Here is a 15939-nt window from a genome sequence, read left to right as displayed (position 1 = left end):
TTAGTCTTGCATTTGGTTTTATGAATGAGCTGCTGAAACTTTGAAAATATGCATAATCTGTTATGGTAAAGTTGTTTTGTTTTAAAAGAATGAACCTATAAACACCTCTCTATGTGGAAAAATGGCTAAAATCTTTGTGTGCAGTTTTTTTCTTTTAAAGCTGATTCTATTGGGATATTTCCAGATGATATCTAAGTTTTTAAACAGTCATTTCTTCAGGTGGCCAAAGGGGATTAAGTTTTGCTCAACCTTAATGCTGAATGCTGTCCTTTGCACCTTTCCGTATTGCCCTTCTAGAATGCGAGTGTGTCAAAGCAGTTAAAGGGGGATCTTAATCCTAAGGTTGGGTTATGCAATTTCATCCACACTTAATAACTGGTCAAAATGATCAGTTTGAACCAGTAACCTGTGTGCCACTAGTATGTTATGATATACTGTTACAAGTATTTACAATACTTTTCCTGTTTAGGTATAACTTACCACATTAAATGTCTTGCATCTGCCTGTTCAGCCTTACTTCATATAATAACTGCTATGAGCAGCAGCCATTTGTCTATGTGATAGTATTGGAAGAAAGTGTATAATTTAAGTTTCAGCTCTTCACTTTCTTTTATGTGAATTAATTCAGCTTTTATGCAGTATTCAGCAGCGTGTTACATTTCGGCCATAAAATCACACAGTACAAATAATAGTAACATTCATGTGTAATTTCTGGAAGCTGTTAAAACAGGCAGTAAATGAATTAACTTTTGGAAATACCAAAAGAGGAATACTGTATGTGAGCAGTAAATAAGAGGATCAACCTTCACATAAAGACCAGGTTTGGCATCTGAACGGATTTTTAATATTGGCATTCAAGTTGGACATATTGGATTTGTCCTATTGCTTCTTTTTTAACTTAAATAATTTCCCAGTCTCTTAGAATACATCTTCATTGCATGTATCCTTGACAGAATTTAGGGAAAATGTTGCCCTATCCTAGCTTGACAGGTGATATATTGGGGAACAAAAAGACCAAATGCCTCACCAGTGCTGAACACAGTAAGCTGGCCAGGAGCAAGGAACTGAACCTTGCTCAGGTTTGTCTCGGGCCGGTGTTCCAGTGCCTGAGGAGCCGTCATTCTCAAAAGACATTGGGCCACTAGTTCCAACAGCTGAACAGCATTAGCAAGACGAGCTTTTTTCATCTGCTGTGAAAGTAGAGCATTCCCTTTAAAACCTCCTCTTCCCTAAACGTTTGCTTGAAAAAATGTTTAGTTGCCTACCTTTCTGCAAAGGAATACACAGGAGCTGCTGTGATTTTTCCCTCTGTTTGCAGAGTACAGGTAGAGAATCATGAAAAGCAATGAGACCGAGCTAGAACAAAATTGGCTGTTCGTCCTGTTATCAGGAAATAATGTAATGTAGATGATTTTGTGGTGCCCATGTTTACCCATCTTGGTGAAAAAATCAGTAATGGCTCCAAAGAAATAGGAGATGGACATCAATTTTGAGGAAAGTGAACTTTGCAAAAGACACTTCTACCAAAACAGCGATTTTAAAAAAAATCAAATCTATGCAAATCTATTTTAAGAACTTCTGGTGTTAATTTTTGGCAGTATCTTATCAACAATTCTGTTTTCATTAGAATGCAAAATGTCTAAAGCATTTATTTTGGTAGCATCATTCATGGTATTTACTGATCGAATATCTGTTTTAAAGCCCAGCTTAAGAAGCAAGTGCTGTATTAAAAGTAAAAATACTGATTGGAAGATTCCCTGTTAGAAACAATCTTGCAGTTTCAGTCTCTAAGGAACTGAACGGTTTAAGTGCTTTCTCTGTATGTGAAAGCACTTAAAATTGTGAAATCTATCCAGGGCTTGTATCTGCATGAAACAATCTCTTTTTTGAACAGAGAGTCTAAAAAGTGTAATAATGCATTTTAAAAAGTAATTTTGGTATGAAAATTACAGCTTTAATGATGGAAGTATTAGTAGTGTGAAAGCAGGTGTTTGCTAAGCTAGGTAATTTGTAAGCTAATTTCTAGAGGGATGCTAAAGAATGTTAATTTACAACCCTTTCATCATCTCAAAGCAAAAGACTAATCCTGAGAGTTAAAAATATGCTCGGGACTCGGTGGCTGTATTTTTAATAAAGGCTTAAGGTAAATTGCACGTAACAGTTGAAATCAAAAAATGCTTTTGTGTATTTCATTAAACATGGGAGTGTTTGTGCTTAATGAACTAGCTGTTGCAGGAATGTAAGTTATTAAAAGGCATTTTTAAATCTTTTTTGTAGAATCAACGTCTGAGAAGACTGGACAAAGTGGAAAAGTGCTCAGGAGCCGGACGTGTATCATTAACTACAAGAAACATACAAAGCTGTCTAATGTGATGGAGAAAAAAAATCCACGAAGGTGTGCCACTTTGGCAGCTAATAAGATAAAGATAATGAGTGATACAAAGGAAGAGTTATCAAGCTCAGAAAGTGTTTACACAGTGAAAAAGAACAGGAGGCAGCTTCATGGCGGTGTATCTGCAGCGTCCAGGAAGAAACCGATCAGCAGCTCGGAGGTAGATGTTAGCTTAATGTCTGAAAATGAGAAAGAACAGTGTTCTGGCAGAAAAAAGCTTTCTTGCCCTGAATCATCTGCTCCTAAGAGAAAATATATTAGTGAGTCTGAAAACGAAAAATCGGAATCTGAGGTGGAGGTAGAAGTGACTCAGAAGCAGAATGATGGTAACAACAAGCAGACGCACAGAACTGTCCGTGCTGCAGCTCTTAAAAACACGTGCCACTCTTCAGGGGAGGATTCCACAAACCACAAGGTAGAAAACGGGAGAAACTGGAGAACTTCTGGTCAGTCAACTTCAGCTCACAACCATCATATGAGCAACTCTGAGGAGGAGGTGGATTCTGAGTTAGGTAAACGTGAAACTAAAAATATGAGACAAGTACCAAAAAGAAAGTCTAGAGCTCGCTTCAAAAGATCAAAATTATCAAATGACTTAAAAGAAACACCAGAATCTGAAACGGGGGGGAAGAAAGATGAAAAAAGCTCAGTATCGGAGAACATGGAAACACCTGAGACTGCAGGAAGCTCAAAAGCCAGTTTCAATTGTTCTTCTGATTCAGACTCTGGAACTGATAACAGTATCTACAGTGATGCCACAGAAACAAAAAAGAGAAAAAGAAAAACAGACGTCATTAGAAAAGAAACTTCCAATTTGTCTAAGCCTTCCAGAAGACCCCAGCGAAGGAAACGTTGGAAACCTAATCAAGAAAATGACTCTGAAGATTTGGATTACACCAAATATAGAAGAGCTAACCGGCGTTCTAAGATAAGAACTCGAAATAGGGGTAGACGGACTGTGAGATACGACGATTGTGACGATGACGACGACGATGACAGAGGTTTAGGTGACGTAGTTCGTGAAACGTAACCTTAAGAGGAAAAGCCAGCCCACTTTTTTTTTTTTATTATGGTAATAGCACTAGAACTCACGACGGATGCTGGCTCTTCCTTGTCCTACATTTCAGGGAATATATTTATATTTTTCTATGAAAAAGTTATGAATGTGATTAGATCATGACTTTCTCCTTTTCATATTTTGACTTGCACTTGCCTGCCCATGTAGCAGCATTTAGCACAGATGCCAAAATGTGCCTCATTATAGGGGCAATTTTTTTGTCTTTACTGGTATTTTATTACATATAACAAGAGTTTAAAAAAAACAAAGTTAAAACACTGCGCAACAGGTTAATAGCAGTATGTTGAGTATTATTGTTATGGGTGCTGCAATGGAATACTACCTAGGTCATACAACATTCAAGAACAGATTTCAAACATCTCTAATGCTGTATGAAATCATATACAATATTAACAGGCTTATAAATAATAATGTACACTATAAAAATCCGGTGGATGCTAGTGTTGCATCAAAAGCATAATGAGCAGTCACTAAGGTAACAACATTACAGCTTGTATTAGTACAGATGCTAAATGTTCTGTACATTCGTAATTGAAAACATACAACTAGAACCAGTTACCAGTGAAAAAGTGTATTTGCCAATTAAAAAGGCATATTGGTGCTGGTGAAGAGAGTTTATGCTGACAGGTAGTACTATCATTAATGTGACTTCTATCCTGTAAACTAAACTTAAGAATATGAAATGCAGGTGAACTCTTGGGCCTAAGGGTTTTTGTGTGTTTTCTTTATAAAATAGAAAAACCAACAAAACACTTGTTCTGTTTTTTTTATGCGTGAAAAGTTTGAGGTGCAGGATTCTTACATTCCAGACCTTTTTGCTATATCTCTGTTCTTCCATATTTAAACTTCTAAGTGCTTTAATGTTAGATTTTTGCGTTGATTAAACATACCAGTTTGGACTGTTGCAGTATATCTACCGATTTTTGAAATGCTTGAGGTGGCTCCTGTTGTCAAGAAATAATTGTTGCATAGGAGATCAGAGAAAATTTCTCCAGGGAAAAAATGTATAAATTCTTGGTTGGCCTGTGTATCAAACGAGAATGTGTAGCACCTCTAAATTCTTCCCTTGCTTTTTCCTGGAGCTGTGCTGGCTGAAGCCACCAGGTCACTGCCTTCAATCCAACATGAGGTGCTTGGCAATCTCAGCTCCTGTCCCACTCTGCTATAGGTTTTCCTGCCTCTCCTCTGCTGGTTCAGTTTCTCACACAGCTGATGTATGCAATTCCTGATCTCCTTGTTCAATAGGGGATACGGTAGTGTTAGATCTGTCCTAGCTCAGCTCATTTTAACTGAACTAGCAAGCTTGTGAGTCAGTTTTCTAGCAGATTGGACAGGTGATAGTATCTGGAAGGGCTTTGGGGGAAAAAAAAAATGTTAGTGCAGCTTTATAATCAGACTTATTAACAAGTGCTTATGCAAATGGCAGTGAAGTAATGGAAAAAGGAGGACCAAGTGCTGCCTATCAGCAGTTATTGAGAACCACGTCTCCAGCAGTTGTGCTGACATTGTGCCAAAAGGTGCATTGACCATCACAGCATTTTGGATCTAGAATGTCATCTCGGTATAGAGAAGTACTATTTTTTTTCCTTAAAACTTCTGTATGAAGTCCAAGATTAACCTAGTTTGTCATTCTTGCCCCAGGAATTTTCTTTATTTAGTGCATAGTCTTTAATATAATAGCAGAATTTTGTACATTCAACGTACATGTTTATTTGAAATCTTTAAGTTGGTTTATAAAATATGAACACAGTTGTGTTTAGTGATGAAACCTGACTCTTCAAAGTGGCTTTGTGTGTTTTATCTCTTATCAGCATCTCTGTTAAAAAGAACAAGTCAACTGGTATTTTTGTGTTATCCATAAATTGAGTACTTTGTTTAGCAGCTGCTTATGAGTAATGTTCTATGAAATATAACTTCCAATATAGGGATAAAAACTGGTATAAGAGCTTTTATAAGTGATCATCACAATTTTTATTAAGTTCAAACAGCTAAAATTGGGCTGCTAGGTTTGTATTTATAATTCAGCCTTAGATTTAAAAAGAAGTTTTTCTTTCTTGCCATTCAGATGCTGTATTCTCTGTCATACTGCACTCATGCACTGTATGTTCGTGATGATCCCAGACCGCTGAGAGCAGATTCTGGCCTCTGTATTTGTCTGTCCGAGAGCAAATTACTAGCTTAGGGGTCGTAACACTTTCTTTTGTAAGCAAAGCAAATACTGTTTTGTATTTCTTGTTTTTATACCCAGATTGCGGAGCCAGGAGGAGGGGAGACAATTAAACGGTAAAGGGATTTTTGTTGCTCTTTCACCCCCTATGAGTTTGGATGTATTTATTTATTTATTTGTGAATGGGGCACGGTTACTCTGAGAACTGGGTCTCCCGAGTCTTGCAGAGAGCCCCCCTTGCCCTCTTCCTGGTGACCGCAATCATTCAACACTATTTATTTGGTCTAGCTGTACTCAGGGAAGTAAAGTGATTTAAGTAGACCTGAAAAAAAAAAAGTAGTATCTTTATTTAAAGCTGCTTAATGTGTGATGCCGGTTTTCTGTGTTTTGGGTGTTTTTTTGTTTTGTTTTGTTTTTTGCTTTTTAGAGCAGGACCTGACTAGGCTAACAGCACCAACAGCGGGCAATACTAAAAGCGCAGGCCAAAAGCGTTAGGCGAAAATCACTCTTAGTCCCGAAGACTTGCGCTGTACATGTAGACGCGGACCAAAGTAAAGCTATACGTCTCAACCCTAACCTCACTGTATTATTTGCGAACGCTTGGCACCTCCACTCCCCCCCACCCTTGGTAACGGGCTGAGGGGGTGTGCGGGTGGGGGGGGGGGGCGGCTGAGGGGGGTAACGGCCCTAACGGCGGTAACGGCCCTAACGGCCGCCCGCTCGGTGGCGCTGAGGGGAGCCCTGCGGGCGCGGCGCGCATGCGCGGGGCGGTGAGGGGGAGAGGCTGGGGGCGGGCGGCCATGGCGACGTTCTTCGGGGAGGTGGTGGCGGCGCCGTCCCGGGCCGGCGTGGACGACGACGAGGAGGAGGCGGCGGGGGAGGCCCTGGAGGAGACGCCGGAGGACCGGGAGATCCGCAGGAGGGTGGAGGAGAAGAGGTAGCAGTGAGGGGAGGCAGGGCGGGGGGGGGGAGGGAGGGGTCCGCGGCGGCGGTGTCCGGGCTGCTGCAGGGCCCCTCCGGCTGTGTCGCAGGGAGGTGGCCGTGCGCTGGGCGCTGCCCGCGGGAGAAGCCGCGCCGGGAGCCGACCCGGAGCCCCTGCCCTGCTCCAGGTTCGTCGTCGCCGTGGGACACAACGCCGCAGGTAGGCGGTGCGCGCCGGGAAGCCGGCCGGTCGGTCCTCACGGGGTGGCGTGTGGTGTGAGCTTCACAAAGCGAGGAGTTGGGGAAGGTGTTTCTCTGCGTGCTGCGGCCCTCACGGGTGTCCAGCCCGTTGTTTAGGAAGCACAGGTTTAACCCCGAGGCTGCTGAGCTGTCCAGAGAAAGCCGGAGTTAGGCTGTGCCTATAAAGCACGGTTCTTGTTCCAGCAGCTTACGTGGAAAAACAATCTCTTCTTAGTAAAGAGGGAGAAAGCAGAGATTGTTTTCTCTCTGGACCTTAATGGGGACAGTGCCCCTTTTCTTTCAACTGATTTGTGTCTGGTAAGCTCTTCTGGATAGTTTGTTAATTTGGAAAAGTTTCCTTCCAGTGATGACAGGTTGCTCAGTGCAGTCTAATGTTTACAAGTTAGGTGACTATCAACATTATAAAATTGCATGTCAGTAAGCCGTAACGTTTCTGTCCATACTTCAAAATAAATGTGAGATGGCCTGGAGTTACATGAACTTGCCTTCATCCCTGCTGTCCTCAGATCGCTTAGAACTGACTAAACCAAATATTTTGGTTAGCGTTCTTAGAATTGCAAATGTTCTTTCACTCACCACTTTCTTTTAAAGTTCTTGGATGTGCATTAACTCTTCCTATGTGAGTATAAGAATATCTCTGAGGTTTTATCGTCCGAATTTTGGAAATTTTCCATGTCCTCCTGTAAAGTCCATTTCATTTTTTTAATATCCTTGGCACAGTCTAGCTTAAATGTGAATACTTCTGACTTTAGTTCTTCCTCACCTTCTTTCTTTACTAATGAACAATGATCGTTTTGCACATCTTTTTTTCTTCATCAGTCCTTTTTTTTTTTACCTTTTAATTCTACGATTGTTCATAATGTCCTGTTTGAGGTGGCTATTTACTCATTAGGTCCAGAGTCTTAAGGTAACCTCTCCCTTCCCCCTTCCTCCCCACACCATGGTCTTGAGCTTCTGAGTAGCTCTTTCCCTGTAGATATAAAGAAAGTTTTTTGTAGTTTTCTTTTTAAGTTTTCGATACATTTATCGTTCAGATTGCTCATGTTCTTGATCTTTGCTAGATGTGATCAATAAATACGCTATTGTTACATTTTAATTTGAGGAGGTTGTAAAGAAATACTCTAGTTCAGCTACTTACTTGTAGAACAGAGATTTTATTCTTTATAAATTAACATAATTTATTTTGCAGCTTTCCTGTCGTCTTTTATTCTGGATCCTACGTGTTGGGAAGTAGTTGGAACTGTGAAACTGTGGAATGAATGGTGTCGAACATCCAATACAACAAACGTCCTCCCAACAGATTCTTTCTGCCTGTTCTATCGATTAATATCAGATCCAACAGTAAGTGACTTATGCGTGAATTCTTCTGTATTTTAGCTTTCTGAAAAAGAGAGCAGCCTCCTTGCAACCCCCACCCTGCCAGGAGCAAACTGAGCACAAAGGATTATGGTGCTGTATTTGGATTAAACTCACAGAAGGTTTGAAGGGTTGTTACACTTGCTGAAATCACCTGAAGTTCTGTCCTAGGAAGTTCAGTACAAAGATGATGCATTGCACGGCTGAATGTTCTAACACCAGTTATGAATGAAAAGGTCATGTTGAAATAAAGGTGAAGAAGCCCAAGAATATTTAACAAGTTGTTGGCTGCAGTCGTACCACCTTTATATGCGATCATGAGCTGTTGTGTTCTTTAAACCATTTGCTCACACAACCTTTTTTTTTTTCCCTTCAGGTTTTGTTGTGTCAGTGTAGTTGCTACGTTGCTGAGGATCAACAGTTCCAGTGGCTTGAAAAGGTATGATTGTCAAAACAATTTATAGAGCAAGGAAATCTTAGGACTGGGGGGTCTTTAAGTTACTGCATTTGCTTCTTTTCTCTCTACTCTTCTAAACACAACAGTATTGTAAGTAACTTTCTACTGTGGCTTTCTTTCTTGAGTACTCAATAAATGAACAAATCTGTTTGCAAATCCTTTGATTTAATTTTTTAGTGCTGCCAGTTATATCTGCTGTAACTCACTGTGCAGTTACATCTTTTGGAGAGTTCCAATTTTGTTCCCTTTCTGTTTTCCGATCTCTTTCCATGGCTTGTTTCAACTGTATTGCAGCTGTGGGAGAATGCTTCCCTAAAAAATAACAACCTAATATGTACAGTTCCAAGATAAACATGTTGTGAAACTCGTGGTAGAAAGTGTCCTTACTAATGGGTGTGATCTGTTTCATTCACAAGGTGGAACTCTAAAGGAAGCTGCCTCCAAAGCAGTACCTATCCCATTCTTTTCATATATTGTTTGCTACGTGGGCTGTCCCACGTACACAAATTCAAGTACACGAATGCTGCTGGTTGTTCAGATCGCCCCAGATAACACCACGTTGATTTTAATAACATAAAACCAGGGGGAATTTTCTGGCTGTTGATTTTCTGTGTGAATTTGGGTCACATCTTAGCCTCAGGCAAGAAGGACTTATTTTGTATTGCTGCTTGTTTGCTAACCTGCCTTCCTTTGAATCTGTACTGATCCGATGAGTAAGCATTTTGATTTGAAAGCCATTACATCATGCCGAAGTTGTGCAGGTCTGTGGTGTGAGATCAGAGCAGTGTGTCTGCCAAGGCCTCAGCCCAAGCTAAGCGATGCCTGCTTTGTCCAGCCTGCCAGCTGGGGCAGCTGGCACCAGAGAAGGATTACCTTGGGAGCAGGGTAGAGCTGTAGGAGGCTGTCGCTGTGAGGCAGCCAGAGAGATTATGGGAGGGCAAAGAGGATGAAAAGCTGGGGTAACTTCGTTGAGTGATTTAGAGATTTCAGGCCGAGGTTTGTGGAAAACGAGCTTTTTTTCGTTCCGTGGCTCAGTGAAAAGTTTAATTCACTTTTGGGGGTTAGTGGTTGACTTCAAAGTTTAGAAACCTTAGGACCTTAAACGTTTTTGTTTTGCTATATTCCCCTTCATTTAAATTGGTATAAGAAAAGAAAGATTATTGTGGCTTCATTGTCTTCTCCGCTGCTGTTTTTTGCAGCTGTTTGCATGTGTATTATTACAAGCATAGGTGGTTTTGAACAGAAGAATTACACAGTTTTTACCGAGCCAGTGTTACTGCGTATTTTTAGAACTTATGGTTATTGTTAGTTTTAAACGTACAGCTGAAGTGTCGTGCTTTAGCTTTCAGCGTGAGTTACAGACCTGTTCTGTATGCTGTGTAAATTCTCATTAACTGTGCATCCTCACAGTCTCCATGAATCAGATCTTTTCATTCCTGTGCTTTCTCAGTAAGCGATCACAGACGAAGTAAGAACGCAGAAAGTGAAGTTTTGCAGAAGTGTGTACTAGCTGGTGTTTCCAACAAAATAAACCATTGTGGTTTAATCTGGCAGACAGCAAAACGCTATACAGCCATTTCCTCACACCCCTTATTCTTCTGCAGCAGGATGGAGGAGAAAGTTGAAAAGTGCAAGAACTCGTGGCTTGAGATAAGGTCAATTTAATAAGAAGGGGGGGAAGGGGGGGGGGAAGAGAAACAGGAAAAAAAAATACAAAAACACTATACAAAGCACGTGGTACACAACAGAGTTGCTCACCACCAGCCAACCAATGCCCAGCCTGTCTCTGAGCAGCGGCAGCCCTTCTGCCAACTCCCCTTGGTTTCATTGCTGAGCACGATCCTGGAGAGGAGAGTGTCTGGAGCAGAGGCAGCTGTTTGCTACCTGAACTGAAAATGAAATTCGTCTTTGTGTTTTTACACAGTTACTGTGAGCAGATAAATTTGGCTGATGTATTAACATTTTTTTTTTTTTCAGGTTTTTGGCCATATACGAAAGGAAGGCTTGCAAGTAACCATTCTTTCAACGTGTCCTGTAGCTGACTATAAAACTCAGGAATCCACTTTGACACTTCCATCTCCATTTCTGAAAGCCTTAAAGACGAAAGAATTCAAAGAGCAGGTCTGCTGCCCATTGCTGGAACAACCAAACATAGTGCGAGATCTTCCTGCTGCTGGTATTTTGCAATCTCACTTATTGTGCTGCTGGTAGCAATATATAAATTTTTTTGAAGAGCATCCCATTGCAATTAGAATTTTTAGTTAACTTGCTAGACACTTCATATAATTATCTTTTTGAAAGTTAATTCTTAACTATTCAACATCTTTTGTTGCCTCATAAAATAAGGACAGATCTAAAAAACACATGCAATTCCTTTTACCACTTATGTGCATGACATCAGTACTAGCAAATTATTCAGTATAACTATGCGAAGTGTACTGTATATTGTTTTTTGGAGTATCTTAGTTTCTTGTGAAATAAACATGTTCCGGTAAGTTATTTCCCTCTGGGAGTGTCCAATTTGAGGCTTATAAACTCCTTTCTCCTTTTTAAAGTTAAAATAGGTTCCTCAATGCTACTGATTGACCTCATGAAAAAGTTAAATTTAGTTCTATTATGTACTCATTATGGAGTACCAAAGTAATGGAAGCATCACGAGGAAAAAATTTGCATTGCAAGAGCTGAAAGCAGATGATTTTTCTAGAAAAAGAAAATTTATCTCATTTGCATTTTGATTATGTTTTAACAGAAACTCATATTACTTTTGTTTACTAATAATATGTGATTTCCAGTGAAGGTATTTACCAGAAAGAAAGATGAACTGCATTTTACTGCTTTTTGTTAGTTTATTTTCTTGTGTAACTGGGGAATGAGGGATGGCTTCCCTAGCAGTCAGGATCCTGAGTAGTTGATTTATAAATTTTCATGCTTTTAAAGTTCTGGCAAGATCAAATGTGATTTTATACTTAGAAGTAAGGCTTCTTCGCTGCTGGATGTAATACGCATTTTCTTTTCACTTGTATTTAGTTCTGAGTTACTGTCAAGTATGGCAGATTCCTGCAGTATTGTACCAGTGTTACACTGATGTCATCAAACTGGACACGGTTACAATTGAAGCGTTCAAGCCTCTGCTTTCTTCTGAGACCCTGAAGAATTTAGTCAAGGTAAGATCCCATATTGTAAAATTAATGGGAGATTTGGTCTGTCTTGTTCAGTCTGTCATTTCTTGTATTTGGCTGGTGATGTGACCCACCAGTAAAGAGTTGAGTGTGTGTACTGTGCAGAAAGGTACAGGCTTTACTGACAGAATTCCTTAATGTAGGAAGTGATTTCTGGAATAGTACTCGCTGCAACTTTTCAGGCTCTTGCAGTGGTATTGGTGTATCAAGGAGTAATTTCTTGTGATTATTCAAGCTACAGCTTCCTTTGGAAGTGTCTAAAATGTCTCAGTATATGTATCTTTTTGACATTCTACATGCGTATGGAAGATAGATACAGAGCGAAAACGGAACTAACTGCCTTTTGTGATGCACGAAAGCTGCTTAAGAAATTTTTAACCTACAACTTTTTACTAGACTTACAAGACTGAATCTATAAAGATGATTTTGCAGTTTTGCACTAACCAAACAGCTCTGAAATTGTGGCATTCTGCCTACTAAAGCAAATGTCTTGCTGCTTTCTGAAGTGTTTTTAATTGAAGTATAGTTGATTCAAAATCTATTCCTCAGTTTTGCCACTTGGTCTTCTATTTCAGTGACAGAAGAGGTTTATAGGTACTGAAGTACTTCGGCTTTAAGTGCAGGAATTGGAGTTATAGGTCTGCTAAATAAGCCTACCAGGCTAGTGTGTAGTTTAAGCTTTGGAGGAAAACAACGGAAATGCGGGCCCTCCACTATACGAGAGAGAGGGAACGCAAATTGAGGAATCCCATTGCATTGTTAAATTACAAATTCCTTTGGAGCCTTTTAGCAGTTTTCTGGATACCTTCATTCAGAAGACATGAGCTTTGCTTACAGTTAACACGTTAACCAAACTGTTATTCATGGTATTGAAAATTGGAATGGGTGATAGTGAGGGCTTGGGTTTTTTTTGTTTGGTTTGCTTTTGTCGTTAACAGTAACGTAGCTAATGCTGATCATCTCTTCCTTTTCCTAGGATGTATCTGAAAGCACGAAGAGTTTGAAGAAGTTGCTGACAACCAATGAAAATCACAATAATATCTATATCTAAAGAGGACGCTTACAACACAGACTGCACTTTTTTAAACTCCTGTTTCTTCTGCAGAGGACATCTTGGAATTGTAGTTTTTCCTTAAAAGTGGAATAAATTCTGCTCAATTTGTACTTCTGAATTCATTTTTGGTACTTTCTAATTCATCAGTACAAATGTATATTTCTTCTGCAGGGGATGGGAGACTTTCTTCAGGAGCAATTTTATGTAGGAAAGATATCTGGTATATAAAAAGCAATCTTTTTCTCTTCCTGAAGGAATTGTCTTATCTAAATGTATCCCCTATGTACAAAAGAGGAAATGCAATTAAGATATTCTGTCTGTATCTAATGAGGGCACCTATTTTTTTTTTACTTCAGTTTGAAACAAGTTTTTTTAATATCCTCTTTAAAGATTTGTCTATGGTGAAGCAAATATTCTCTGCATCTTTCTACACGTATATTGTGTGTATATATATAAAAGATATATATATATATGTACATGTGCATATACAGACTTTATATATAGTGATACAAAATACAGTAAGTAAAGTATGGTAAATACCTGTTAAAGACTTGCTAGTGGACAACAAGCTTGCTTTACAGATGAGAAGAGACAGGAACACAGAGCTCTTTTGACCTGTGTGGAAGGGTTGTGACTTGGATTCACTGAGTAAATCACCACTGCAGTTTAGGAGGATGACACTGCCTACAAGTCTGGCAGGAAGAGGTGCGTGCCTGCATTCAGCTGCTGCTGTTCCTGTTTGCAGTATCTCGCCGCAGGCTCACCTTTGTTGGCAGTTTCAGCTTCAGACCTTGAGCTGGAGCCGCAGAGGTGCAGGAGCAGGCAATCCCTTGTGCCAGACCTCTGACAGAGACAGGAACTTCTGGTGAAACTGGGTGGTGGGCTTGCAAACTGCTTCATCTGGATTCACCAGGGCGAACTTGAAAATTTTAAATTTCATCTTTTGACTTTAATAATTTTAGTTGCTGTCAATAGTAGGAAGTGTACAAAGTCTTCTATGCTGAATGTGTGATTTTCAGAGGAAAGTAGAAGTTCAAATTCTAAAGTGTTCCAAAAACCCTGAAAGTTCCTGACGATTTCAACAATGTATTTAAGATGTTTATTAGGATTGGCATGTATTTCTGACTCGTGAAAATGGTATTTAACTCAACATTTTATTTAAGTATGTGGTGCTTAAGAAAATATTTCTGTTGCTACCAGGTGCGTCACTGGCGTAGTCACTGAACAGAGGTCTTCAAATTGCACATAGCCTGTCCTTTTGGGCAATACGGGTAGCAGCTTCAGAGTTCTCTGCTTCATTTAACTTCGACTTACACTGGATGTCCAGTGGAAATTTTGGAACGGAGCATGTTCCCTTCGTGGGGCTGTCATCCCTTCTGGTTTGAAAATGGTCAGCTTAGTCAATGTCCTCTGAAGCTGAAGTCAATGTCCACTAGTCGATGTACACTGAATGTCCACTCCTGGCTTCAGCAGGCCCACTATGAATTCTGTTTTTTTTTTTGAAACTTTTAACTGCACACTGTATCAGTTTCCACTGTAGTAGGATATTCTTGTTATGGATATAAAGATTATTACTTACAACATGATTTCGACTTCAGTTAATATAACTAGTTAATGAAGAAACTGTTGCTTTAAATGGTACTGTACTTTCAAATAAGCTCTTGAAGCATGAAGTGCAGGACATGGTTCCTGCTGTTCTCTCCATTTCTGCACAGCGTTTTAATTAAAATCTGTTTGTACACGTAATATAAGTTGAGAATTCTGTTGCTCTGAAAGAGTTGCATGTTGGATGAGCTGTTTTCTTGCATACTGAACGTGTTTGGTTAAAAATAAAGTACAGAACAAGAAAAATCTTTAATAAAAATATGCAGGCTCTTATAGAACTGTAAATATATTTTTATGCAATTTGCAATGTTTAAAAATGTTATCCTTTGAAGTAGAATACAGTTTTTACTACTGGGGCTTATGCTGAGATGTGAGAACACTCTTGAACAAAAGTGGCAAACAAAACTCTAGCAGTTTGACAATTAAAAGACTGAAAAGTTTGTATACTTTGAAGCTAGAATAATTACACTTTTGGAGCATTCTGCCCAAGGCTATGATCACTCTCCATAGGTGGGAATGTTTACCTGGGATGTGATGCTTTTTCTGTTAAGATACCTTTTGGCTAGTGGTTTCACTCTGCATCCGGGTATGTTTCTGTGAATGACCTTGCAGGTGAGGTCAAGCTTTGTGCAGGGGTAGTTCTCTCTGGTGTGAATCTGTTGGTCTGGGCACGTGCACACCATATGGTAAGTCACACTCTCTCCCTTAGAATCATAGAACAATTGGGGTTGGAATTGGCCATTAAAGACCACCTGGTTCCAGCCCCCTGCCGTGGGCAGGGACACCTCCCACCAGAGCAGGTTGCCCAAAGCCCCGTCCAGCCTGGCCTTGAGCACCTCCAGGGCTGCAATTAATCCCAGTGTCCACATAGACAGCAAAGACACTAAGTAATAGTGGTCCCTTATCTGTGCGGACTGGATTGCACTGTGAATTTGAAACCTTTTCTGGTACATGATAAGTAGTATAGGGCAATGCAAGAAGATATTTTGATTTAAAAATTCTATTTTTTTCCATATGTATGAAGTAGCTGAGCTTTTCCCCCTTAAGTCACCTAGAAGCATCAGAGCTAGTGATTCAAGTATCTCCTAAGGTGTGAGTAATGACTAAAGTTTTTCTCATATTTGAATATGTTTTCTGGTAAAATAAGAGCCTGCAATAAGTTTTTGTTGTTTATAACAGGTACTGGCTTTTGTAATATATGCAAGAATGTATGAACATTAAACTCTTTTATCAAATGTTGCTGATGGCTTCAGAAGCTTTGGGGGAAGAAGTGTCTTGTGGATTCTTGCCTGCAAGTCTGAAATGCGACTGCTGAAGACTTGTTTCCTTAGGGCATTGAGCTAAATGCAAGTGATCAAATCAGATAGGGCAAACTGTTAGACTGGAAGAGTTTTCTTTTTCCACTTTTCACATCATCTAAGCCACTTGCTGACAATATTTTTTCAGGTAAACATCAACCTCTCTTCTGC

At 39.9% G+C, this 15939-nt stretch overlaps 2 protein-coding genes across 6 annotated transcripts in view; both read left to right on the top strand.

Moving 5' to 3' along the window:
- BRWD1 (bromodomain and WD repeat domain containing 1) overlaps positions 1–3700 on the top strand; it is a 56711-nt gene extending 53011 nt beyond the window's left edge. For all 5 annotated transcript variants that reach the window (XM_040577596.1, XM_040577606.1, XM_040577616.1 and 2 more), the window contains one exon: positions 2278–3700. In XM_040577596.1, coding sequence (XP_040433530.1) covers positions 2278–3422 — 1145 coding nt within the window. In that variant the 3' untranslated portion in view covers positions 3423–3700. The remainder of the gene's footprint in view (positions 1–2277) is intronic.
- A 2693-nt stretch (positions 3701–6393) lies between these two features.
- PSMG1 (proteasome assembly chaperone 1) lies at positions 6394–12972 on the top strand. Its single transcript, XM_040577684.1, has 7 exons — positions 6394–6574; positions 6669–6778; positions 8009–8160; positions 8552–8614; positions 10610–10808; positions 11660–11796; positions 12788–12972. The coding sequence occupies exons 1-7, from the start codon at positions 6396–6398 to the stop codon at positions 12860–12862; spliced, it is 915 nt and encodes a 304-aa protein (XP_040433618.1). The 5' UTR covers positions 6394–6395; the 3' UTR covers positions 12863–12972.
- The last annotated feature ends 2967 nt before the right edge of the window (positions 12973–15939 follow it).

This window comes from Cygnus olor, chromosome 1, assembly GCF_009769625.2.
Source record: "Cygnus olor isolate bCygOlo1 chromosome 1, bCygOlo1.pri.v2, whole genome shotgun sequence".
NCBI lineage: Eukaryota > Metazoa > Chordata > Aves > Anseriformes > Anatidae > Cygnus > Cygnus olor.
Note: the sequence above shows the minus strand (reverse complement) of the source record. Positions and strands in the feature narration are given on the sequence as shown.

Bases quoted from the DNA above. Each gene is read 5' to 3' on its own strand.
- PSMG1 (XM_040577684.1), top strand. From the start codon at position 6,396: ATGCGCGGGGCGGTGAGGGGGAGAGGCTGGGGGCGGGCGGCCATGGCG. The intron at 6,575-6,668 runs GTAGCAGTGAGG...GCTGTGTCGCAG, and splicing joins AGGAGGGTGGAGGAGAAGAG to GGAGGTGGCCGTGCGCTGGG. The intron at 8,615-10,609 runs GTATGATTGTCA...TTTTTTTTTCAG, and splicing joins AGTTCCAGTGGCTTGAAAAG to GTTTTTGGCCATATACGAAA.